Source organism: Malaclemys terrapin, chromosome 1 (genome assembly GCF_027887155.1).
Source record: "Malaclemys terrapin pileata isolate rMalTer1 chromosome 1, rMalTer1.hap1, whole genome shotgun sequence".
Classification (NCBI taxonomy): Eukaryota; Metazoa; Chordata; order Testudines; family Emydidae; genus Malaclemys; species Malaclemys terrapin.
Genome location: NC_071505.1, coordinates 94,193,059 through 94,219,484, shown reverse-complemented (window position 1 = coordinate 94,219,484; position 26,426 = coordinate 94,193,059). Strand labels below are relative to the sequence as shown.

The window sequence follows — 26,426 nt, the reverse complement described above, 5'->3', positions numbered from 1 at the left end:
CTACAGGGACGAAGGCTCTGGGAGAACCAGGCAAGCGCCCTCAATGTTCCCAGAGAGGGACCAGCTGCCTGAGTCTGTGCTGGAGAGAGAGCTGGGAAGGCTGTGCAGGAGAGAGAGCATTTTAGGAGACATATGAGGTAGGGATAGGAGAGAAATCCCCCAGCACTCCAGGCCAGCTGTTAATGCAAGCAGCAGCCCCTCCTCCATTCCCATTATAAATGGTATTTAATTCTCTTTTATATACAGGTTTCCAATTAAAAGGGTCCATTAATAATTTATACACCATAAAGATTACAATTGCCACCCACTGAGGATGCCTGACAAACCCCACGTAGTGTCACTCCGCCTGTGGCGGGGCATGTGTACCACCTCCGCTTCCATCGGGACATCAGCTGAGGTAGACAGGATGCCAGAGAGAGCCATGATGGGGAAGGGGAGAAGGAGACAGGGTGGCAGGGGAATGGAGCAATCAGAAGGCAGTCAGTCAGTCAGTCAGTCAGTCACACACACACACACACACACACACACACACACACACACTCTCTCTGTTCCCCTCTTGTCTGATTCTCCAAATGACTGGGCCATACAGAGGGTCGGGTGCCAAGAGCACTCCTGGAGGAGCAGCAGCCGCAAGCTGTGAGGGGATTCTTGGTGGGAAGGGGAAGGAAATGCCTCCACTAAACCTGGACATCAGGGGAAAGGAGTCCGAGTCTGCATGTTACCCCCATCCTGGCCAGTCTCCAAGCAGCCTGAAGTGGGCCCAACTCCCTGACACATGAGGGGCCACCTTGTCCTTCCAGACCTCCACTGATGGCAAAACATCCCACTGCATCCAATCAGGGAGAAGTGGCACACTGTTTCGGAAACAGTTTGGGGATGAAGGAAAGAAGCCAAGTGTGCTCCAGGCACCACCCTTGGGAAAGGAACCTAGCGCCCCACTCCTCCACATGGAGCCTCCCGACATGAAGACACGGCCCCAGCTCCGTCGGGTGTGGGATCACAGCTCGCCATCCTCAACCCACACAACCTTGTTCTGCTCCTGGAAGATGCAGCGCCGCACTACTTTCACCAGCTCCTCAGCGTGGCACCAGGACTGGGCATCCACACAGGCCCACGAGCAGGGCAGGGCGTGGAGAGCCTGCTCAGCGCTCTGGCAAAGCTTCACCACATCAGAGTCACGCTGGCCTGGCTTCCGCAGTAAGCTCCTGACAGAGAAAGGGAAACAGCCATAAACATCACCCACCCAGAGAGCTATGGTACCTCAGTGTACCACAGCCAGCGCTCCCGCCCCTTCCCTCCAGTGACTCGCCCCCACCCAGGCAGCACTCCCACCAGTGGCGGAATACTCTGGCCCCGCCCCCTGCTCCTCCTCTCCCCGCCCCTCCTCTCCCCTTGGGGCCCCCACCATCTGCTCCTCCTCTGCCCACTTCACCTCTTCCCCCAAGGGCCCCAACCACCCGCCACTCACCCCTCTCCACCCCTGCGTCCGGGACGCCCCCGCCCACCATTTGAGGAGCAAGCAGCAGGCAGGGATGCCTTGAGGGAGGGGACAGAGAGGCATGAACGGCGGACAGAGGGATGTCAGGGGAGGAGGCTGACTGACTGAGCAGGAGTGGGGCCTGAGATGGAGTGGGAGTGGAGCGTGGGCAGGGCCTCAGGGGGAGAAGGTCCAGTTGGCAGGGGGGGCTTCAGGGCAGAGCCACAGTCTGGGCACTGGTGGCCTAGGGTTGCCAATTCTCCCAGTTTTGCTGGGAGTCTCCCAGAATCAGGTTCTATCTCCCGGAGACTACTGGAGCCAATCTGGGAAATTTTAGGCTGCTAAAAGTCCAGTGGTGCAGCGGGGCTAAGGCAGGCTCCCTACCTGCCCTGACCCCACTCCACTCCCAGAAGCAGCCGTCCTGTCCCTGCAGCCCCTGGGCAGGGGGCAAGAGGTCTCTGTGCACTGCCCCCGCCCCCAGCACTGACTCTGCAGCTCCCATTGGCTGGGAACTGCAGCCAATGGGAGCTGCGGGGCAGTGCATGGAGCCCCCCAAAGGCGCTGACTTCCCCTCTGCCCTGTGGGTGCCCCGCCCCCTGCTTCTCCTCTTCCCCCTGAGGCCTGCCCCCTGGCCAGAAGCCAAATCCCAGTGAGCATATTGCCCCCCACCCCCAGCGGGCTGAGTCACTGGCCTGAGCCCCTCTCCTCCTCTCCCCATGCGCAGAGCTGGCCCGAGCCCTGCCACTCCCCCTCCCCCTGAGCCCCTTTTTGGCAAAACTGGGCATTTGTCCCATTTGCAGTTGACAAGAGCAAACGGGACAAATGCCCAGTTTTGCCAAAAAGTCAGGATGTTTGGGGCAGGGCTTAAAAAGAGGACTGTCCTGGACAAAATGGGATGTATGGTTACCCAAGGCTGTAATAAGAGCCACCCAGGGAGCCAGGCAGCTGTGTGGAGCCCCAGACCCCCCACCCACCCTGGGCGGGATGCCCGAGAGCAGCCCCCGGCCCGTGTCCCTGCCCTCCTGGGCATGCTGCCCAGGGCAGGTGGAGGATCCAGGGCTCCCCACAATGGCTCAGCTTCTGGCCAGGCAAAGGGGTGGGACTTGGAGGAAGGGGAGGAGCAGGGGGCGGGGCCCCATGGCGGTGGGGGGGAGGAGGAGGCAAAAGGTTCTTTGTGCCCAGGGCCCCAATAAAACTTAATCTGCCTCTGGCTCCTGCCCCCTCCCCTCCAGAGACTCCCCCGCCCCCCAGGCAACACGCCCACACCCTTCCCTTTGCTCTCTCTTTGAGCATGGGCCAGAGTCACTCTTTTTCCATGGTATGACCTCTGCTAGTCCTCTGAAGGACTTTTCGTACCTGAGTCCCCTGACGTTCTTCTCGGTGACCTCCACGTGGATAATGATGGGGTATATTTCACTTTTAATTAGATCCCTCACCCTCTGGAGGCCCAGCTCCAGCAGGCAGTGTTTATTCTGCAAGGAAATTGCATAGATTTACTGATTTAAATGGAAAAGAAATAACCCAAAGTCCCTGACAGTTACATTAAATCAAGCCCCATACTGTGAGATATCATTGCTTTTCCAGTAGTAATTCCATTACATGTGGATTTACAGTTAGACCCAAGAGGGAATCAGAGAATTAAAGAGCAGGGTCATTTGATACATAAGAGGCTGTGTGTCCAGCCTGGCCCGGGGGCCCTCCTAGCTCCTCCCTCCCCTCATGCATATGCAGCGTGCATCTCCAGGCCTTCCAGGGCTTCCTCCACAGAGCCCATGTCTTCCTCATTCCACCCCCTCTTGGAGAAGGTGAGAAAGTTGCTGGGATGGAGCAAACCCCACTGATTAATTAGTACTTAACATAATTAGCATTAACATCTGTTGCTCCCCCTTTGAACGGGGCTTGATGTGGACTCCATAAAGGGACCAGACCCGACGCTTGATGGAGCCCTGGAGTCTGATGGAGGAAACTAGTGGCTGGAGAACTCCTTTGAAGGTTCCCAGCATCCAAGTCATTGACTCCTTTCCTTCCCCCTACTCTCCTCCCCATTAGTGGTCTCTTCCCTTCCTTCTTCTCCCCCATTCAATAATCCCATCCTCTTCCTAGTGTCCGGTAGGACCTCCCGTCCCTGCCCCATCCCCACTACCACCCAGCAGACAGTGTCCAGAAGCTGCTGCTCTCCGCTCAGCACCTTGCTGATGCACTCCCGGATGGTGCGGATCCTCCTGCTCTCCCTCTGGTCCTGGAGGGAACCTGGAGCCACGCAGTATTCGTGGGAAGGGGTAGCAGCTGGCTCGTCATTAGCCAGGGTCTCTGCAGAGGGAGGCAGAGCGGATTGGCTGTGACAGATTTGGCAATTTTGTGCAGTATCCTAGACAAGCCTTACTGAAATACGTTAAACCTCATTGAATTAGGTTTCAGTATCCTAGGCGTTCATTGTGTTAAAAATGCAGCTGTTTGCCAGTTATTGTGGGGTTGTATTTAATGCCTTTAGGACACATGACTCATGTAAACCCTGGGAAGTGTTATGAGCATCACAAGACTCCTTGAAACAATATGCCAGACAAACCAAGTGGGATCCCTGGAAAATACTTGGGAGGAGGGGAGGGCAATTTCTCACCTCTAAATCCAGCCTTTTAAAGCTGGGTCCTGAGAAGAAAGCCACTGTGGGCTGATCACCTGTTACGCGAGGACAAGATCAGAGGCCCAAACTGGATACGAGAGTGACTCACAGATCCATTGGGGGGACGGGGGACGCTTGTTCTGAACTAACAGCTGTTATGAACTTGTTATCACAGGGGAAAAACGCTTGGTGGGATCTGAAAGGCTGCTCACCAGCCAGAGCCCTTGTCAGCTTATTAGCAGGCACGTCGGTTCTTTTCTTGTTTTTAATGTTTTCTCTGTAATGCTCTTACTTTAAGAATAAGTGTGCTTGCTTAGGAAGAGCTGTGTGGTAACTTAACTGTGGGTAATCACACTGAGTACAGCTTCCGAGGAAGGAAGGCAAAGCTGGCTTGCTGAGGCACTCTGCCTTGCTGGGGATATCACAGTGTAGGCAGGGAGTTGTGCAGCCTGGAAAAACCCTGGTCAGAAGGGAGAGAGCTGCGGGTCTCTGCCCAAGAGAGGGGACAGCAGAGGAGCCAGGAGCCTGGGAGTGGGTGGACCACAAGGGGGAATACAGGCGCAGTTGCCTGAATTGTGGCATTGGCTATGTGGAGGGACGATGCCCATTAGACCCACCTTCACCCTGGGCAGGGCTTTCATAGGCGCCCCAACGCCACAGTGTGGTGTGAGAGTGGGGTCAAAGGGGTGCAGGACAGGGCACTCACAGGATGGCACACAAGCTGCACAAGTCACACGGCTCGTGAGTGGAGCTTGGCAGAACATTTTCTTTCAAAAGGTTCCTTTGCAATCGAAAATGGAGATTTTAACCCTTTCCCCCCCCCCCCCCATTTTTTTTAATTTTCCAGTTTGGACATTTCTGAAGGGAAACACCAACAAAAAAGGGGTGGCGGTGATGGGGAATTAGTTCCCATAGAAATTTCTTGCGGGAAAAGAAATTGCTTCCCAACCAGCCGTCTAATCAGTAAAACAACAAAAACGAGAGGGAGAGACGTCCTTACGGGAACAAGAGCGAGCACGCAGCGCTGCGGCTAGTTACAATGGTCACCTGGAGGCAAGCGAGGAAGAGACAGAGCTAGCAGAGCTCACAGAGCTGCAGTCCTTCAGGCCAAAGGCAGGGGGCTCCCTGGGAAGAAAGCTATGGACAATATGCAGGAACCTGCTAGAACGACCACCATCCAACCAAAGGAAGATGCTCCAGCCAGACCAAGAGACTGGCTGGGTCCCTGGTGGCATGGAAAAGCTCGGGGGGGAAGCTGGCCCTCCAGCAGTCTGCAATTGCCTTCAGCCAAGTTTATGACGGGAGGCATCAGGTGTTTCAGAGAGGCCAAGCAAAATGGGACACTAGCTGGTTAGAAATGGCTGAAAGATGGGGCAGGATGGTGCAGCTGCTGGGTGGGAAGAGCCAGAGACCATTGCATTGGCTGATGAGGAGGATATTGAGGCATCTTTCCCCATCCCTGAAAGACCTGTAAGTGCACATCTCAGATCTCCTGGGTTCTTAGACAGCTCCCACACCTGACTGGAGAGGGCCTCCCATGGGCATGGATATCACCAACTCTAGAGATAGGAACGACCTATCATAGGTGCTGGAACTAGGGGTGAGGGGTGCTGTCGCATCCCCAGGCTTGAAGTGGTTTCCATCATATCCAGGGTTTACAGTTTGGTTCAATGGCTCTCAGCACCCCCACTATACAAATTGTTCCAGCGCCCCTGCGACCTATCTTCAACATCATCAAGACCCTCTCCCTGGTAAGTGGCTGCAGATTAGCGGGAGGAAAAAGGCAATCTTCCCCCAAAGAAGGGCCATGTGATTAGCGCAGGAACCAGGACTCAGCAGAGCTGGGGTCTGTTCCAGGGGAGGGGTGACTCCACCACACACTCCCTGTGGGATTCTGGGTAAGTCACCTGATTGCTCCTGCTCACCAGCTGGGCACAGGTGAAAGTCCAGGCGCGAGGTAGGCAGGTCAAGCAGGTTCCTGATGAGCCTGGGTGCTATGCAGTCAGGGGAGAGCACCACTGGGCGAGGGGCCTGCACCACCAGGGGACGCACGAGGCTGTAGGGCTTTGGGCTCCTGTCTGGGTCTGGAAGACATGTAGGTGAGTGAACAAGAGCTAAGAGCTGTCAGCAGCACAGAGATTGTTCCTTTCTCCCCAGGTCATGCCCATTCCTGCCACATGCACCCCCGCCCCAGTACATACAGCCACCCAACCCCCTACTACACCCACTGTCAGACCCACCTGTCACCCAAAAGCCACCACCCCGCCACTGCCCCCGACCCACCACACCCACCTATCACCACCACCCCGCTGCACCCACTGCCAGACCCACACCCATCCGCCTGTCACCCCAACCCCACTGCTTCCCCCAAACCCCTCCCAATCTCAGCCTGGTAGGCCACGAAGCTGCCCAGCCCCACTTCCTGATCACTGTGCAGGGTCAGGGCAGTGACACACACAGGGCATCCCCCCAAGGGAGAGGAGTGCATCAACCCACTGCCCCCTGCAGCCCTCCGAGTCCCACAAGGAACCTGCTGGCCAGGCTGTCTGCCCTCGACCTATGATAGTGAAGATGGAGCTGTGGGGAGTGTTTCCAGCTCTCCCAGGCAGGGCCGCACAGAGGGGGGGCAAGTGGGGCAATTTGCCCCAGGCACCGGGCCCAACAGGGGCCCCGCGAGCCCTGGCCCAGCAGCGGTCTGGGTCTTCAGCGGCATTTCGGCGGCGGGTCCTTCAGAGCTGCTGAAGACATGGAGCGACTGAAGGGCCCCCCGCCGCCAAAATGCCGCCGAAGACCCGGACCGCCGCCAGGTGAGTGCAAGCACCGCAGCTCCCCCGCTTTGCCCCAGACCCCCTGAATCCTTTGAGCGGCCCTGCTCCCAGGCAAACAGCCACAGAGGGGTCACATCAGGGACCCCCCAGGTATTATTCACAGGGATTGACTTTGTCCCCAAGGGAGCCCCTTCCCCTAAGGGGCGGTACCAAAGAAGGGCACAGACAGAGCAGCAGCTCACCTGGGCAAGGGTCCAGCAGCAGCTGCCGCGGAGGCTCCCCGGGCGGTTTGGATTTCACCAGCCGCAGCTGGCCCAGGGTCCGTTTCTTCAGCTGAGGAGAATGGGGGAGAGACCAGGGACACAACTCTTCGCTCCGCTGCTCTCCACCGGCACAGGAAAGGCTCGCATTGGAAGGGAGACGGATGGGGGAGGCACGGAGGCCCAGACCGCAGGAGGTTCAGGGGCTCCGTTTAGAGGAGTATGCAAAGCTCAGAGCAGCATTTCAGGCCTCTCCGTCCCAGCCACCTTTCCATGCCCGCTCCCTGACATGAGGCACTCCCCTCACCCCCACACAGCAGAGCGCTGCCTGCAGAGCATTCCCCCAGGCAGGCCGAGACCCAGCCTGGCACACACAGCCCCACAGAGCACCCAGACCCCAGGGAAGCGAGAGACGAGACTCCAGCTCTTCCAGACCCAGCACTGCAGACCTGCTCTTCGCACCCAGCCTGGGGAGCTAACACTGGTACTTCCATGCTCCAGCCACGGGACAGTAGACGGCATTGTCCTGACTGCTCCTCCCATTCCCACAGCAAGTAGGGGGCTCGGACAGCCTCCAGCAAGGTGTTTTCCTCTCCCCTTCATTCACCCCACAGCATGTTTCAGTGGAGGTGAGAATCCAGGCACAGGGCACACTTGGTCAAATGAGCATGTAATGCCATGCTGGGATTGACCCTAGGCCCTCTGGAGCTCAAAGCATCAGCCACTACTACTAGAGCCAACAGCCCCAGCTCTGCCAGCCAAGCCTGCAGCAGGCTCATCCACCCCTATATGTCCCCATCTAGCGATGGACAGGACACAGAGTGCCACACTGAGTGAGTGCAGATTACAGGCACTGCAATTCCCCCCACACACACACTTCCCACCACTTTCTCCTCCAGCTTACATTACTTCTGCAGCCCCTCTGCCGGCCTGGCACTTGGCCTTTCTCCTGTACCTTCAAAAGCTGGTGAGCCCTGGGAGGAGAGAGATTACCATCAGGTAGCTACAGAATCTGAAGGGGGCATACCCCACTGAACCCACAAAGCTTTGTTAGAACATCAATGGGAAGGGATATACTCTATCACCCCTTCTCTTGGGGGTGCCTACATGCCACGGTGAGGGGCCCTGTGATATGACCTTGAGAAGCTAGACAGCCTGTACTCCTACAGAGCTGCTGGGAACCCAAAGGCAAAAGGGGGGAAGACAAACTTTCCTTCCCCATACCCAAGACCCCAAAGAGAGGGCTTTCCCCGCCAAGGACTGCAGCTCCCTATGCCCGCGTTACCTGCTGTAATTAGGCACTGTTCCCTTGTCCAGGTCCCGCAGTGTCAGGGGGTCGACGCGGGCACAGTACCACTCCAGACGCCCCTTGTGCATGGTGTCAGTGACGTGCAGGATCTCCCGACACTTGACGCACAGGGAGTAGGGGTCAGACTGCTCCAGGAGGGTCAGATTGGTACGCATATAGAAGGAGTCTCCAGTCACTTGCTTCCCTTCTTCTAAGGCCTCCTTGAGAGGCTGGTACCCTGGCACAAGAGAGACAGAATGAGATTCACCACAGCCCAGGCCCTTCTCCAAGGGACACAGGTAGGAGCGATGTTGGCAGTCATCGCTGGAACTTCTGGGCCTCTCGTACAGCTGTGCTACATGAACTGGTATTCACAGCCACATGGGCCTTGGTGTGAAGACAAAGCCTGGAACTGAACGAACATGGCAATTCTCCTCTGAGGCAGGGTGGGGGGGTCTTATGGTAGGGAGGGACAGAGCCCAGGACTTGGGTTGCTCTGGGCTGAATGGACAAGGAGGTTGAATTCCCCATCTCACCCTGGAAGGGAAGGGGAGCTTTTACCCCATTGACGACCATCATTACGCCCAAGACAAGCAGCAGCCACAGGAATTTACCATGCACATCAGGCAAAAAGATGAGACCAGCTGGGTCATCCCAGTGCAGCAGGCTCAGGTAAGCTACCTCCCGTGTGCAGTTTTCCAGGGACAGCACCTGTCCATTCGGCAAAGTCCCCCTCAGCTGCCAAGGAAAGAAGGATAGGAGGGAGAGGTAGTGACAACAACAGGACACACAGACCAGCTTGTGCCATTAGATGATAGGCCTTCCTTCTCCACTTCCCAGCTCCCTCCGCCCAGCGCCCCAGTAGGGCTAAAGGACAATTGAGAGCTTTGGAAGGGACTGAAATCGTCATGATGCAGGGCTTAGCCCAGCCTCTAGCCAGGGGGAAACCATCCCTGACAGCAGGATACCCTACAGCTGCCTACTACAGAATTTCTTGCACCTTCCTCTAAAGCCTCTGCTGCTGGCCTAGATGGCTCACACCGGTCGCCAATGCTCTTCATATTGTGCTCCCCTCTGACTGTCGAACCTTATAACCCCATGCAGCCCATGGTGCTTTGGGCTCTGATGTTCATACAGCCATAGAGTTTCAGGCCAGAAGGGACTACCAGAGCATCCTGTCTGACCTCCTGTGTATCACAGGCCACCAGCACCACCCACCCTGTTCTCCAACTAAGCAGCATCAGGTGCTGTTAATACTCAGATGGGAGACCACTCAGGTACTGGACATTCAAGAGGAGATGTTCTTCCCTCCTAGTCAGTATCCCAGCATGGAACCATGTTGCTGGAGGTGCGTGTCAAAGGTTGTAAAAGAGTGTTTTTTCCAAGAGCAGGGCTGTTCATTCAAGTGGCCTGGCCAAACTGCAAGTCAGGTAATTATATTCTGCCAACATAAATACCCCAAGGCACTTCCACTGGAGCAGTTCTTCTCCACATAACTTCCTACAAAACATGGGAGTTGTCACTGAGGCAGAATGGCTGCAGTGGGGAGTGAGCCAGCCTTGGAAGTGCTTTGGGACCTGCAGGATGGCAGGCACTAGGGAAATATATGGTGGTATTACGGTCCCAGTATTGCCACTGCCCCGACTGGAAGATACTCTACAGCCACTCATTCCAGAAAGATTCAGTATCTAAACAGACCTGTATTGATATGCTCGCTACCATTATATTATTCAACCACTCGTTTCTGTGTGCCGCATAGGCAGGGATTGGCTCCCGGTGAACAAGGGAGACAAAGCAGGGACTCAAGCAGTGCAGAGACCCAGTTGTTTATGTTGTAGTTGTAGCCGACTTGTTTAATAAATGGCTGCTGTTTAAGTTGGACTGTGGTTCCATATAGCGTGACAATCTCCAGACTCACCTCTAGGAGCCGGCAGCCCTCGCGCAGTCCTGTACTCTCAGCTTCTGAACCTGGCTTCACCCACTGGACATAAATCCCTGTTCTGTTCCCGCCCAGGATGGAGATGTCCCCTCCAAGCCCCCTGTGCTGGGGCACTGGGTTGGTCAGGTGATCCATGCTAGACAGTTGCACCACCAGGGATCTGGTGAGGGAGAAAACAACAATGGGAAATTCAAGCCTATTGTCTTTGCAAGGAACTGTGTCCCTCCTCTCATCCCATCAGAAAATGGCCCTTCCAGATAGGGCCATGGTCACATTTGGGAAAGCCCAGAAATGACAGAACGGGGAGACCACCCCAAGACAGGGAGTGGGATCCCCCATTGCCTCAGTGTTCAGGAGATGAAATCCTTCACCTTCCCCAGCACCAAGCCTAACCCAAGGATGAGTCAATGAAAGGAAAGCACCACCTGATGAGCTCCTTCTGGTCAGAGATGGCGGACAAGCAGATCTCCGACTTCACCCTGGTGCATGCACTGCTGGAAAGGGAGGAGAGACCGGTCGATGAAACAGTAGTGGTCACACTCCCTAGAAAAGAGAGAGGGAGAGTAGAGAGCAAGTCACTACTGACGACTGCATAGACACAGAATTCTGCAGGAGCCCAGCTCAGAGTCTGTCCTACCTACAGGGTGTTTGGAGTGAGATAGGTAAATTGTGGATGGAAGGAGGGCTAGAACCTGCACTGGGCTCCTGGGCCAGGACTCTGAGTACAGGCAACTCCCCCCCACAGGCCAGGGGTTGACAGCAGAACCCAGGTAGCCTGTAACCACCCCGCTGGAGAGCCAGAACACTAGACCGTGCCACAAATCCAGCCAGCCCCGAGATATACAGTGGGACATGCTCTTGAGAGTTACAGCCCGTCACCAGGAACCGATAACAACCCGAAGTTGAAGCATTTATCTCTTCCCATTCCTACCCCTCTGACTCTGAATCGAATTCTCCATCAATAAAACCCTCTATAAATTACATATACCAGACCAGAATATCCTAAAAGCTCCGCAAGAGATAGGCGGGCCCTCCAGAGACTGCTACTGTGGCTGACTGGGGAAGCGTGGGGCAATGGTGCCCCCCAGTGGGCGCACAGCCTTGCAGCTTGCTTCATTGATGGAAGGCACTGGCGCCGGCTCCCTGTCCCCTCTCTCCCTTGTCTCTCCCCTCACGTAGTTCCCAGAAAGTCATGATTGCGGATACCTGTGATGTCCTCCATGCTGCCAAAAGACCCGCAAGACAGGCTGGAATGGACAGAGAAACACAAAGGGGAATCACCAGGCAACAGTGTTTCTAATACCAGTGTCATGATATGCACCTGCTATGCCTGCGTGGCTCCCCACAGCAGCTCCCCTACAGCCTGTGCTCTGCACCATTTCCCCAGCAGCTCCCGCCCAGTGCCAGCACTCCCTCACCCTTCCGAACGGGCACCCTCCCACGCTGCAGCCAGGGCTGCAACCCCATTTCTCCCAGCAGCTTGGGCTTCCTTAGTGGTACCTTCCCACCCCACAGCCAGCGCGGCCCGTCCCTCTGCTCTCCCCCCACCCCACACAGCCAGCGCTGCATGACCCTTCACCCCACACAGCCAGCATGGCCCGCCCGTCCGCCCTCTACCCCACGTGGCCAGCATGGTCCACCCCTCCACTCTTCCTCCGCCCCACACAGCCAGCACAGCCCACCCCTCCGCTCTCCCCCCGACCCCACACAGCCAGCGCAGCCTGTCCCTCCGCTTTCCCCCACCCCACACAGCCAGCACGGCCCGCCCCTCTGCTCTCCCCCGACCCCACACAGCCAGCGCGGCCCACCCGTCCGCCCTCTACCCCCACGTGGCCAGCATGGCCCACCCCACACAGCTAGCACTGCGCAACCCTCTGCTCTCCCCCAACCCCACACAGCCAGCGCTGCACGACCCTCCACCCCACACAACCAGCACAGCCCTCCTGTCTGCTCTCCTCTGCCCCACACAGCCAGCGCAGCCCGCCCCTCTGCTCTCCCCTGACCCCACACAACCAGAGTGGCCCACCCGTCCGCTCTTCCCCCACGCCACACAGCCAGCGCTGCATGACCCTCCACCCCACACAGCCAATCCAGCCCACACCTCTGCTCTCTCCCGATCCCACACAGCCATTGCCTGCACCTCTGCCCTCTACCCCCACGTAGCCAGTATGGCCCACCCCCCCCCACACCCCTCACTCCCACCCCACACAGCCAGCGCTGCACGACCCTCCGCCCCACACAGCCAATCCAGCCTCTCCACTCCGCTCTTCCCCACACACATCCCACGCTGCCAACAAACACCCTTCCTCTCAGAGACACCCTCTCCATGAGCAGTCAGTGCTCTTGCACCCTTGAATGTTGGTGCTCCTCTCCCAGCAGCTGCGCTCCTGCATCCTTCCCTCCCTCCCAGCCAGCACTCCTGCACCCTGCAATGATTCTCAAATTTTCGGCAGCCAAGGGCATGTTTTCCTAGTCTGTGAAGTGTGTGCTCCGGCACATACTTTCCTAGCTCATAGTTTACAGGACAGCAGTACCTCGGCGCTCCCCTCAGCCATCACTTCTGCCCCTGCCTGTACAGCATTCCTTGCTGCCAGAAACTGGGGCTGAAGTAGCTGCTACGTCCCCTCAACCGGGGCCCCTGCCTGTGGTGGCGCCTGCTGGGGAGGCTGGAACCAAAGCGATCTGGAAGGGATTTCAGTGAGGTACAGAAGGGCCAGGACTCCATGTGTTACCTTTTGCAGGGCACGGATCCATCTTCCCGCTGCCGTCGGATGATGGAGCCAGCACAGGGCGGGAAGGGGAAGGTGGAAAGGCGGTTAATGTCCTTCTCACTCTCTGGAGTCACCTCCTGAACAGAGCAAGAGAGACACCATCTTGCACCACACCCACCATTCAGAGCCACCCTCAGCCCAGTGCCAGGGGCACCCCCATCCCGCTCCTCTTCGGGTGGGTCGCCTTCAGACCCCAGCCAGAGCTGCTGGCACCACATTCCTGTTTAGGGTAACCAGATGTCCCAATTGTATAGGGACAGTCCCGATTTTGGGGTCTTTTTCTTATATAGGCTCTTATTACCCTCCACCCCCTGTCCCGATTTTTCATATTTGCTGTCTGGTCACCCTATTCCTGTTCAGTGCCCATTTGTTCTCCACCCCTGCCCTGTTCCTGGGGGCTCTGCCAGGGCTTGCCACCCCAGGAGACGGGGGAAGGGTCTCTGCAGACATGAGACAAGATGCTGCACCTCACTAAGTCCCCATCCCTTTGAAATCTGTCCGACAAGTGGCGTGGTCCCAGCCGAGGCCATGGGTAGGTCTGATGGGGGGGATGTAAAAGAAATACCCGTCAGGTCCTCATATTCATCCTCCACTGTAACACAGAAGGGATGAGCTGTAAAGGCAATGGGCACAAGCAGAGCAAGGACTCTGTGTAATTAACCCATGGAACTTGCCACTGCAGGATATTGCCAAGGAGTAGGAGTTTCTAAGGACCGGGGTGAAATCCTAGCCCCATTAAAGTCAATGGGAGTTTGAGTTCAATGGAGCCTGGATTGCCCCCATAGCTTTCTGTGTGTGACTGAAAATAACATCCACAGTGATACTAACTAGGGACCCAGGTACAAGAGCTACTGATTGCTGTGCCCAAGAGTAGTGAGCACTTAGGGGCACTGGTGGGTTTTGGGGAGCTGGTCTGCTCCCCAGGAATGAGCCCCCTCTGAACACTACACTGGGAGCTCCTGGGCTCTGCTCCCAGCTTTGATACTGACCCACTGGCTGACCTCGGGCAAGCCCCCGCCCCTCTGTGCCTTGTGAAACGGGGTCACGCCAACACGGACCCGCTCTGCAGAGGGGCTTCAGGGTTTAGGCTAAGGCCCCCTGCTCTTACCATGCTGTGGTGTGTGGAGTCCCCTGGAAAGGTGATGGCGGGGACACCCAGCGTGTCCATGACTCCATTCCCCAGGGGAGAGGGGTTATCGCTCAGGCTCCAGGTGCTACTTAAGTTGGAGCAGAGGGAGTAGGAGGAGGTGCCCACCTAAGAGAGAAGGAAGGGACCCAGTGAGAAGGTCATTGGTCCCCTCTATGCCCAGGCCCTTTGGACACCCCTCAGCTCCTCCCTTCTTCTCTTCCCGTTCCCTTTCCACTCAGGGTCTCCTCCCCAGCCTCCCCTCCCTCAGGGTCCTTTCCTTCTACGTCCCCACCCGCTCCTTGTCACTCACCGTCATGCCCACATCCCGGTTGCCTTGGCATTGCTGCAGCTGTGCCTCCAGAGTGCTCTCCACACCCTCCGCCTGGCTGAATTTGCTCCGAAGCTCATCTCTCTCCTCCTCCAGGGCCCGAACCCGTTTGCGGTACTGGTCCTTCTCGACCAGGCTCTGGGAGTACTGCAGCTGCACCCTATCTCGGCTCTGGATAGCCTGCAGGGAGAGAGTCAGATCCCCAGGCCAGAAAGGATCATTGTGATGCTCTAGTCTGCCCTCCCGCATAACACAGACCACAGAACCTTCCCCGGAATAATTCCCGGAGCAGATCTTTTAGAAAAGCAGCCAATCCTAATTGAAAACTTGCAAGCACTAAGGGTGAGAGGGGAAGAGATGACTATAGGCCTCAGGCACGCAGAGTTAGCCTCCTCCCGGTGGAGGCTAGAGAGGACTCTGGGGGATCAGGAGTGGAGATTCGGCCCCTCTCCTACTGGGGAAGGGGACTCTGGATGGGAGGACAATTCACCTGATCCCTCTCCTTCTCGATCTCCTCCAGCTGAGACAGCACTGTGTTCATCCGGTGTTTGTACAGATCACAATCTTTCTGCAGAGTCCGGTGCTTCAGCTGCAGGTTCTCCACCTCCTGCAAGTACTGGGGACAGGAATCAGAGTGTCACTCCTACCCGGGGGCAAATATCCCTGCTCCAGAGGGCCCTGCTCTTCAGCTGTACCGGGGGAGGGGGGGAATACCTTATCCCTTAGTTCCTCAGCCCACTGCAGCTCGTTCTGCATGGAGTGGAGCTTCTGACACAGCTCCTGCCGTTCATCCTGTGCTTCCTTCCAGTCATGCTCCAGAATGTCCAGGAGGATCCGCTGGGAGCCCGGCGCCTGGGCCTCACTAGCTGCCTAGGAGACGAGAGAGCGGAGTAGCCTAAACACAGGCACCAAGGGATGCTCCCAGCTAGGGGCAGCCTCAGGCTCATCTGCTAAAGGAGCTGACAATTGAGTGTTGTTATGGTCACCTTTATTAGAGCAGCACCCAGCTGAGATCAGGGCCCTCTTGTGCTAAGCGCCGCCCTGAAGAGTTCACGCTCCAAACAGACAAGGGAAGGGTTATTGTGGAAAACTGAGGCACAGAGAGATCAGGTGACTTGCCCACAGTCACACACAGAATCTGTGGCAAAGCCAGGAAATGAACCCAGGTCTCCCCAGTCCCAGTCCAGTGCCTTAACAAGCCTGTCCCCTGAGTACTTAGTGCAGGAGCAGCAGAAGGGCCCTAAAAGTGTCAGGGGGGCCACCGGCATCTGAACTGTGGCCCCGCCCCTTCCCTCTGAGGCCCCACCCCCACACCGCCCATTCCCCTGAGGCCCTCGTCCCGCGCTGCCTCTTCCCCCGACCATCCCGCCCACCACTCACTCCTCTCCTCCCCTCGCCCACAGTCACTCGCCCTTACGGCCGGTAAAAAATGGGGAGGCCATGGCCCCCTGGCCCGCCCTGTTCAGGTTCCCCTGACTTAGCATAAAGGTCCTATTACCTCACCTCAGGTGTGAATCTGCAAACCTGGACTGCTAAGGATCCTCCGAGCACCAAACCAGAGACAGGGACCAAGAGAATCTGAGGGTTTGATTTTAGACAGGGACCTTGTTGCTGTTCAGAATTCAGCATGGGTTTAGTTTGCTATTCCGGTATGCCCTTGGGTGTTGGTCCTTCTATCCCATTGTCCTGGGGGCTGTTATTCTGTCATGCTTGGTGCCAGGTTCCCTTTCTAGTCTGGTGTCTCTGGCTATAGCTTCTGCTTATTGTTAGACTCTGTAAATAAATCTGAGCTTTGTATCGGTTTTCCCCACCGTGGAAACAGCTGTATTGAAAACACTCCCAAATGAAGGAGAGCAGAGTCTAGGCTGACTGCCTTCAGCACTGCTCAGTCCCAGAGAGGGACACAAGGAGACAGCTTCAATGGGCGGAACACCAGAACGAAGGGCAAAACTGGTGACGGGCAGAACCTAATGCCAACCTCCATACTGCAGAGATCCACCCTGCTGCATGGTGGGGCCGGCTGGTCAGAGGACGCCACAGGGAGCACCCACGCGGAGATCAGCCTTGGAATGGGAGCTGAGTGACTCTGAGGAAGGATTTCAAGGAGGGGATGGGAGCTATCTTGGAGGAGAGAGGCTGCTCCAGGCATATGGGGTGGTAATGGTGAAGCAGCAGAGGAGGGAAGGGAGATGTAGAGACTCAGAGCAGAGCTGGCAGATCTGCAAGGGGGATCAAACTATCTCTCACTCCACACTCCTTCCATCCAGTTTCTACCCAGTAACCCTATTCATCCCTCACCATCTTCCCTCCTTCCACTCCACTCCCTCAGCCCCTCCCGCTCCTCCTTAATAACATGACCCACCAGGGGGCTCAGCACTACCCCTAGTTTCTTCCATCCCTACCTGAAACATGGGGGTGGGCCTCAGCCCCTCTCTCAGTCCAGAGCCTTTCCCTATTAGGGTGAGACCGTGTCTATGCAGGACATAGCTCTCAGCCCCCCTGGCAGTCTAGCCATGGAGGAGTCAGGGTCACCCAGCCTTCTCTCAATGGCGGATTAGGGGGTTGTGGGGCCCTGGGCCAGAGCAAGTGGCAGCCCCTCCCTACCCCTTCTGTATTCCCCCTGTCCATCTTCTCTCCCTCCTGCCCCCCGGTGCCCCCACTCGCTGGCAGGAGCGCAGGGCGGAGTGTGGTGGGGCATGGGGGCACCCATTTTTCCAGGGGCCCCGTTGGCCCAGTGGCTAATCCACCAATGCGTCTCTCCCTTTGCCCACGCTGGTACCTGCAGCATGCTCTGCAGCTCCTGGAGTGAGGCCGTCAGCCTCTGGTTCTCGGCCTGCAGCTCAGGCACTGTGTCAGGTTGACCCCGTTCCTCTGCCTCTCGCTGGGGCCCAGCGGACGCATGTTTCCTCAGCAGCCTGCACTCTTCCTCCAGGCTGCTAACTTTACATTTCAGCTGGTCCACCTGGGGCAGGGAGAACAAAGACAGCCTCACGCCCACCGCCTCTGCCTTAGGTGTCATGGGGCGAAGCGGAGAGGCTGGCACACAGGGAGAGGGCTTGGGAGTAATGAGAGTAAGGGCTGAGACAACACGGTGGGGAAAGCTTTGTACAACTACAGGGTCTGGGGGGATCTCTTCTGACTTAGCTCTCAAGTGAAAGGGGTTTGGTGGGCGACACAGAGTAGGCTAGGTCTGTACCAAACTGTGAGCTCCAGTTTAAGTGACTGCCACTTTTGTATTGTAACGGTCATATTGTATTGCAACCTCCATTCTGCATTAGAGCATCCATTTGGTAGTAGGTGCTTGGCACCTAGTGGAATGACTCTGTGAAGCTAAAACAGAGCAATCTAGCCCCATCAGCTTTCATTGTCTCTCAATGATCGGCCAGCCCCTGGAGCAATGACCTCTCTGCACAGCAGTCGGACTGGCGAGGAGGAGCTGGAATTTCCCAGCTAGAGCACGTGGCTGGGAGAGCTGCAGTTTCTTCTGCTGGCCATCTGACCAAAGAGAATAGAGGCTATATTTCAGAAAGGGGGTTCTCTGAGCAAGGCCCCATCCATCATCAGAAGACCAGGTTAAGGAGGCAGGAAGGGCTGACTAGTTGAAGGATGCTGACCAAACCCAGGACTCACAGACAGGGGGAGATCAGAGTTGCATGACTGAGTTCTGAACCATTTGTTATTTTCCAAAAATCTGTGACTCTTGAGCGTGCTTTGTTAAGAGTAAAGTCTCTGTGGCTAAGAAAATCCCATGCTAAACCTGTGTTCCTTGTTTTCCTGCCTTTCTTTTGTCATCTCTGAAGGGGTTAATCAAGAAACCAGAGCTTTCATAGTCTGGTGGGCTCTGGGGAAATGTATCTAAGCAAGTCGGGGCGGAGACTCAGGAGGGTGGAGCACTGGTTCTGGGGTCTTGGCAGCTGAACTGCAGGATCCTACTGCCCAGGAAAGGTGTCAGACATGGGGTCTGCACCTAGGAGCATGACCGAGGGTATGTCTACACTACAGTAGAAGACCCCGGCCTGGCCCAAGTCAGCTGACTCAGGCTTGCTGGATTGGGGCTGTGGAGCTATAAAACTGCACTGTTCACATTTTGGGCTTGGGCTGGAACCTGGGCTTGGAGATCTCACGAGGTGGGGAGGATCCCAGAGCCCAGGCTTCAGCCTAAACCTGAATATCTACTGCAATTTTAGAGCCTCGCAGCCCAGCCTGGCCAGCCATGGTTGTTTTATTGCAGTGTAGACATACCCTGAGAGACCCAGATCTAGGAACTGTGACCAGTCACTACCCAGGCCCAGGGAGGTTAGCAGCACATGGGATCCAGCGGTTGGGTCCACTCATCACATCCTGGTGTCCATCCAGAGAGGGGGACTGAGCAAGACTGTGACCGTGGGTCTCACCCTACTCTCTGATGGGTATTTGTCCATATTACCAAACCCACAAACAATCCAGCTTCCTGTGCTAAGAAGAGGCCTAGGATTGCTATAGCAGAGGGATGCTGGTCAAGAGTGAGGGACATGGGCATGAGCTGTGTGGGGATCCCAGGGCTGAAAGAGCAGAGTGTGAGCAGGGCTGGAGTGAGGTGAGGGCCCTGCCCTAGAATAGCAGGGGGGCGGGCAGCACCACAGGGAGGGGCATCGGCAGGGCTGTGTGGGAGCCTGGCACTGGAATAATCCAAGGAACAGGTGTTACCAAGGACAGGGTTGTAAATAGGTGAACTCAAGGTGCAGCCGTCCTATCTGAGACAGAGGAAGTGGGTGTGTAATTGCTGGAGGTGAAAGCATGGTAACCAGGGCACGTGTCATGAATTCCTTCTCCTTGGCGTCATCTGAGGGGAGAGGAGGTGTAGGGTGGGCTCTGTGCCCGGCACCTCAGTAACCACACCCAATGCCAGGCAGTCCAGAGCACCTCGCACAGATACACCCAGAGCCTAGTGCACACACACACCGCAAGACACCCACGCTCCCTCCTACAGAGAAATGGATATGGACATTATGTAAGTGGAGAGAATAAATATAACACCAACCCACACAGAGCAACACCCAGAGAACACACAGTACACACACAGCAACATGCAGTACACCACAACAAGCATACACAGCACAGATTACACGTACAGACACACGGACAGAGCAATGTCTGATATACATACATACTAAAACTCACCATCACATACTAATATGCAACTGAACACACACATTTTCAATGAAACACTAATACCCACAACACATTAAATACACAACCTCAGCCACTAGCACACATACACTCATTCATTCCTCCCCCAACACTCATCCTGCCTGCAGTACCAACACAGAACGTACACACTCACCCTTCCACCCCCCACCCCCACCCCCCGAGGGGCAGGGCCGGCTCCAGGCACCAGCCCAGCAAGCAGGTGCTTGGGGCGGCCAAGGGGAAGGGGTGGCACATTGGGCTATTCTGCAGCAATTCGGCAGCAGGTCCCTCTCGGAGGGAAGCACTTGCTGCCGAATTACTGCCGAAGAAGAAAGCGGCGCGGTGGAGCTGCCGCTGGAGTGCCGCCGATTGCGATTGCAACTTTTTTTATTTATTTTTTTTTTCAGCCGCTTGGGGCGGCAAAAACCCTGGAGCCGGTCCTGCCGAGGGGAATATCCATCACACCCTAGTCTGCAGCCTAACCCATGCCAATGCTCAGTAATAAGCACTCCTCTCACCCACTAACCGCCAAGCGCCCGCTTTCCCACCCTGCCATACCACCAGCTGCAGGTCCCGGCTCCGCAGCACGGCCAGGTTCTTCTCCTCACACAGCTGTGCATAGCGCATGGCCAGCATGTAGTTCTCATCCTTCAGCCGCAGCAGCTCCATGCTGTTGGAGTCCCACTCCTCCCGCAGCCTGTGGCATCGCTCCTGCACCTTCAGCAGCTCCTGCAGCCGCTGCCCCAGCCGGGTCTGCTCCTCCTCCAGGGCCTGGTTCTTCACCTTTAACTGGTGCTCTCTCACCAGGTGCTCTTTCCTTTGCGCCCTCACCTTCTTCACCTCCAACATGAGGAACTGGGTCAGACCTTCGGGGCCCTCCTCATCTGGAAGAGAGAAAGGCAAAAAGTTCCTGGGTGCTGAGACAGGGACAACTAACACCCTCTCTTAGATCTGGGACACAGACTTCTCAGTCACTCTGTACCCCCAAACCAGGGTTCAGGGTGCCGCGGTTCCTGGTACACACAGGACTCTTCCCAAGCCAGGGTACAGCATGCCTGGTTCCTCACATACCCTGGTCTCTCTCCGACCCAGGATTCAGGGTCCCGGGATCCTCACACACGCAGGGTTCTCCCTGACCAGGAGCTCAGGGTGCCTGGGATCCTCACACACACAGGGCTCTCTCCAACCCGGGATTCAGGGTGCCTGGGGTCCTCACACACACAGGGCTCTCCCCAGGCCAGGGTTCAGGGTGCCTGGGTTCCTCACACACAGGTTTCTCTAAGCCACTGCACAGCTGGGGAGGGAGAAGGGGGCTGCGTCTCTACCTAGGATCATAGAGCAGCGCTGTGCTGGTTCCCTCCCTGTCAGCCGGATAAAATGCTCTGGGTAATAAAACTCCAGGGATTCTAGGAAGGCTTCATAGCCTCGCTTTCCTCGACATCGAAGGATATCCATCAAGTGTCCTAAAAGAGACAGAGCAACACAGGAGCAAGGCACTGCTAAACCCATGAGCAACCAGGTGTAATGACATCACTGTACCAAGGAGCAAATTCACCAGTTTCCCCCACTTTTAAGATCAGGGCAGTAGGGAACAGGGTGGGACCGCTGGCTATGGGGGCAGTCGCTTGAGGGAATGGAACGGGGTGGCAGCACTGGCTGTGGGGTGGAGTTGCTGTAGGGAATGGGGCGAGAGTGCTGGCTATGGGGGTGGGGAAGTTGCTGCAGGGAACAAGTTGGGAGCACTGGCTGTGGGGGAGTCACAGGAGGGAATGGGGTGGGAGTGCTGGCTGTGGGGGGGTTGCTTTAGGGAAAGGGACGGGAGCGCTGGCTGTGGGGGTGAGAGTCACTGTAGGGAATGGGGCAGGAGCACAGGCGGGGGCGGGGAGAGTCGCTGTAGGCATCGGAACAAGAGCGCTGGCTGTGGGAGGGTCGCTGGAGGGAACGAGGTGGGAGAACTGGCTGTGGGAGGGTCGCTGTGAGGAACGGGGAGGAAGCATTGGCTGTGGGGGCGTTGCTGGGCGAGGGAGTCGCTGTAGGGAATGCAGTGTGAGTGCTGGCCGTGGGAGGAATGCCTGGAGGGTACGGGGCAGGAGCGCTGGCTGGGGGGGGGTGGGGGGGGCGTCACTGTAGGGAACGGGGCAGGAGTGCTGGCTGTGGGGGGGTATCACTGTAGGGAACGGGGCGAGAGCGCTGGCCGTAGGGAAGTTGCAGGAGGGAATGGGGCGGGAGCGCTGGCTGTGAGGGGGTCGCTTTAGGGAAAGAGGCGGGAGCGCTGACTGTGGGGGTGGTCGCTGGAGATAACAGGGCGGGAATGCCAGCTGTGTGTGGGTTGGTCGCTGGAGGGAATGGGGCAGAAGCGCTGACTGTGAGGGGGAGAGTCACTATAGGGAATGGGGTGGGAGAGCTGGTTGTGGAGGGAGTCGCTGTAGACATCGGAACAAGAGTGCTGGCTGTGGGGGGGGTCGCTGTAGGGAACAGGGTGGGAGCACTGACTGTGGGGAGAGGTCGCTGGAGGGAACAGGGCGGGAGTGCTGGCTGTGGGGTGGGATAGTCACTGTAGGGAATAAGGATGAGGGAGCAGTGATGGTGGGTCTCTCCACCGAGTGGCAGAGGTGTCTTGGGCAAAGAAGGGCTTCACACACCCACTGTGACAGATTGCTTTCTCCTACCTGTGCGATTGCTCTTGTATGGGAACCTGCATGAGCTCAGCACCTCCTCCTCGTCCTGCTCGTCTATCACACGGCACTGGCGCAGGTAGGGCGTCAGCTTTGCTGGGTTCAAGGACCGGGTCAGCTCGTGCCGCACACTCTCAATCTTCTCCCACAACACCTCCTCCTCCTCCTCCTCTGCGGGGCTGTCAGCCTTTCCTGGTGCATCCTCAGGGCCTGGAAAGGGGAAGGAGAACTTGTGTTGTGACAGTGGGGAGTCATGGACATGGAGCGGCACTAGGGGTCAGCTCTCCAGGCCCAAATGGCAGGTCAATCATCTTAAATACCAGAACTGTCCAGAAGGATCAAAAGGTGATCACCCACCTGGGGCATCAGAAATGGAGGGTGAAAGAGAGGCCACCCAAGACAATCTGCCACCTTAGGCAAAGCTCACCACCTCCTCTGCAGCTCCCAAGGTGCGAATGGAATCATCCTTTGCTAAACTGGGGGCTAAATGATACCGAACAGCACAGCAAGGGTGTCAATTTGAGAATTCAGTAGGAGTTAATCCAGCAAGAACAAGGCTCATTATCTCTAGCCTGTTGCACTTGGGGTAATTAGAACACGAAGCACCTGGCAGTCTTCCTATCAGCTAGAAGGCCCTGGGGGAAAACGCTGTTGCAACTAATGTTCTATTCTGCATCTGTGATTAATTTATTTGTTTGGAGACAGAATTGTGCAGAAGAGGAATTTAACAGCAGCCCCTGAAGGGTGTGCCAGCTCCTAAACTGGTCTGCGGAGCTGGCGCTGGGCATAAGTAGACTAAGCAATTGCTTATGGCCCGAGCAGCTCAAGGGGGTCTCCTATTCCCTTTTTATTATGAGAACTTGCCTGCTTTTGTATTGGGGGGGGGGACTCAAAAATATTCCTGCTTAGGGCCCCCAATGGGCAAGCATTGGCATTGCTGGTTTGGCTGCTGGGTTGAACTCTGCTTCCTGGAAATTGATTTGAGAGTTTGAATTACCCACTCATTAAGGAAATCCAAGCGGGGGCCCTGCGACTGTTCAATATGCAACCAGCTTCCTGACAGGCAGTCACAGCAGTAAGACTAAGGCTAGTTCTGGAGGCTGAATTCCCTTTCCCCGCCTCCCCCATGACCTCCTCCAGGTAGGGCTGAGCTGAACTGCTCCAGGTGCCAGGGGAGGGCAGCGTGGTGTCTATAAAAGCATTGTCTAGTCTGAGTGAACAGGGAGACTGAATTTCCTTCTCCCGTCCCCCATTTCCTCCCCTCCACACACACACAGCAGACCTGGGGGAGGAGGGTCTTCCCCACTGCACAAATAGCAAAGTGCAGCTCCATAGGCGGGGGTGAGGTGCCTCCAGGGCAGGGCTGTGATGATGCCCTAAGTAAACTCCATGAATCACAGAAAGCAGCCAGCCAACAGAGCCATTAAATCATCTAGCACCCCCCACACACACACACACACACCCCTGCCAATGCATGTTTGTCCTGGCACAGGTCCATTTGCTAGAGGTTTGTACAGTCTGCCTTTAAAAGTCCTAAATGATGAAGATTTCACACACATCCTCCCCTTCCCCCTGCACACACGCGCACACACAATTGTACTAGTACAAGAACACCACACACTAACATCTCCCTTCGCCTGACACTTGCCCATGGCTGTCAGGGCTCTTTTACCTATCATGCCAAAAGGACACTGTCAGAGCCAACCGCTGGATCAAACTTCTGCTCCCGCAAATTCCCCTCTGCCTTCCCAATCTGAGCAGCAGGAGTCCCTGTGTCTCAGTCGTCTCCTTTCCAAGTGCCTAATCTGGGCTGGGAATGGAGTCTGGGTGGGATCTGGGACTCCTGCTCCTGCTCTGGTTGGCTGACCCTAATTTCTGTCACACAGCAAGAATCTAGTCTGGATTGTATTCCCCGGGGCAGGTTTCTGATCGTATCACAATCCCAGCAGGTGTGTCCCAGGCCCTTCCCCGCCCTGTCTCTTTCGCAGTCCCTTAGTCCCCTGATGGCATAGTGTGCAGAGCAACACACTCTAAGCTTGTGAACAGTGTCTAGTCACAGCCTATCCCCGCTCCCAACTTGACAAACCGATACAATGTTAATATAAGACAAACTCACCCCTCATCCCGGTAAAAGGGACCTCGGCCCCCTACCAGACAGCTGCTTGTGCCCAGCCCTGGTAGGAAGACAGCATGCCCTGGAGGTCGACAAGCGTGGGCCTGTGAGGGGAGTTGCAGAGTCCAGAGCCCCAGCACTGAAAACTGCTGGCCCCTTCCTGTTAGCGCCAGTCCCTCAGCTGATGGCCGATGCCACAGTGCCAGTTAAGGAGAGCAATCGCTCAGGTAGCCGGGTCCCAAACCACTGGAGCCAGCTGCTTCTCGCCTCCCTCTCTGCTGCCTGCCTTTCTCTCCTTCTCCCTCTCTCTCTCACCACTCCCAATACACACCTGGCATGACCAGGCAACAGTGGCGAGGCAGATTTCCTTTTCAGGAATGCAAGAAGGCCTGAGCAAAAACAAGTGCTGACACCCCTGCTTCCTGCCCAGGAATGCGAGCTGTGAATTCCCTTCTGAGAGACGAATCCGGCCAGGTGGGTGGGGAACCTGACCTCTGGGCTGGAGAGAGAGCACTTCCAGCTCAGGGCTCCCTTTCCTCCGGAGCCAGGCAGCTGACCTGCCCTCCCTCCACAAAGCCTCTCGGTGCTCTTCACCTGGCCAGCCGCCCCAGCGACTCTCTGGCAGGATGTGTGTTGTTTTGTGGCATGCCCGTATCTCCTGTCCTGGCACTTATGTCACTTGACATTCCTGTCGAGTCTGGGTGCTCAAGCTTTACGGTGGCAAAGGCCGTGCTGGCAGCTTCCCAGGAGCCTGTGGGCTGCACCTGATCTGCACATCCAGTAGCATTCCCTTGGCAGAGAGAGACTGAGGCAGTGTTCGGTGTCAAGGTGCAGCAGCACAGCTATCAGCTCTGTCCAGACCCTGGGGTCACTAGGAGATGGAGAGGGGCTGTATTTTAGAACTCAGTAGGTTGCATGCTGCACATCCAAGGCGTGGAGCCAGACAGACCCCATTCAGCAGTGGCTAGAAAGCCCCCTGCCACTGCCAGAGCTGAAGGGGCCTCAGAAGCCTGGCCTACCAAGGGAGTGGCTGAATCCAGGCATCTCTCTGATGCTTCCTAAGGTCAATGAGTTACAGGCACTCGGTGGGTGGTGAGCAAACTGCGTTCTCAGAATCATTAACCACATCCGGGCAAACACCCATGTCTCTAAGAGGTGCTGGCCAAAGGGTGACCGGGGCCAGTCACTGAAGATGTTGCTGTCATATCTGAACAAAAGCAGCCTTTTTCTTGTCCTGGGGAATCTCTAAAAAACGAGGAGTCCTTGTGGCACCTCAGAGACTAACAAATTTATTTGGGCATAAGCTTTCGTGGGCTAAAACCCATTTCATCGGATGCATGCAGTGGAAAATACAGTAGGAAGATATATATACACAGAGAACATAAAAAAATGGGTGTTGCCATACTAACTACAGGCGAGTCTCATCTTATGCGCATTTAACATGCGCGAATTCAGCTTTGCGCGGTCGGCAAAAACAAAAACATAACAATTTAAATACTGTTCCTGTAGTGCGGGCGATTCTGCCCGCCATTCCACTCAATGGAATTTTGACTATATGTGATTTTCACTTTACGCGCTGACAGCGGAATGTAACCCCAGCGTAAGCTGAGATTTGCCTGTATAACGAGACTAATCGAGCATCCATAGAGCCGTGGGTGGGGTAATGCCCTGCACTGCTATATAAGGGCTTGTCACCACCTTGAAATTAGGTGCAGGTTGACCTCCCTGTGATTCCTAGTCCTGGTCTCTGGTACCACGCAGCCTGGCAGGGGAGGACAATAGGGTAAGGGCTTGTTGCCCTAGGGTTACTATGTAGGAAGAGGGCTGGGTTCAATCCCGCCTGGTGCCTCCCTTCTAGGACTGATGCTTTTTTGCAGCTGTCTGGCAGC

The 26,426-nt window shown here is 56.3% G+C and overlaps 1 protein-coding gene across 3 annotated transcripts; it reads right to left on the bottom strand.

The window, feature by feature from the left end:
• Positions 1-206: 206 nt before the first annotated feature.
• CARD10 (caspase recruitment domain family member 10) lies at positions 207-25,042 on the bottom strand. 3 transcript variants are annotated; one of them, XM_054031905.1, is made up of 21 exons: positions 24,541-25,042; positions 22,419-22,634; positions 21,075-21,212; positions 20,308-20,633; positions 17,360-17,542; positions 15,295-15,450; positions 15,071-15,196; positions 14,563-14,760; positions 14,232-14,378; positions 13,085-13,200; positions 11,559-11,599; positions 10,778-10,895; positions 10,332-10,512; positions 9,028-9,151; positions 8,411-8,651; positions 8,030-8,099; positions 7,108-7,198; positions 6,023-6,181; positions 3,666-3,787; positions 2,834-2,949; positions 207-1,205 (listed from the first exon to the last, which is right to left on the bottom strand). In XM_054031905.1, the coding sequence occupies exons 1-21, from the start codon at positions 24,545-24,547 to the stop codon at positions 998-1,000; spliced, it is 3,084 nt and encodes a 1,027-aa protein (XP_053887880.1). In that variant the 5' UTR covers positions 24,548-25,042; the 3' UTR covers positions 207-997. The 3 variants fall into 3 exon arrangements, with proteins under 3 accessions (XP_053887880.1, XP_053887863.1, XP_053887872.1); XM_054031888.1 differs by having other exon boundaries at positions 6,005-6,181; positions 24,541-25,041; XM_054031897.1 differs by having other exon boundaries at positions 6,005-6,181; positions 24,869-25,041.
• Positions 25,043-26,426: the final 1,384 nt, after the last annotated feature.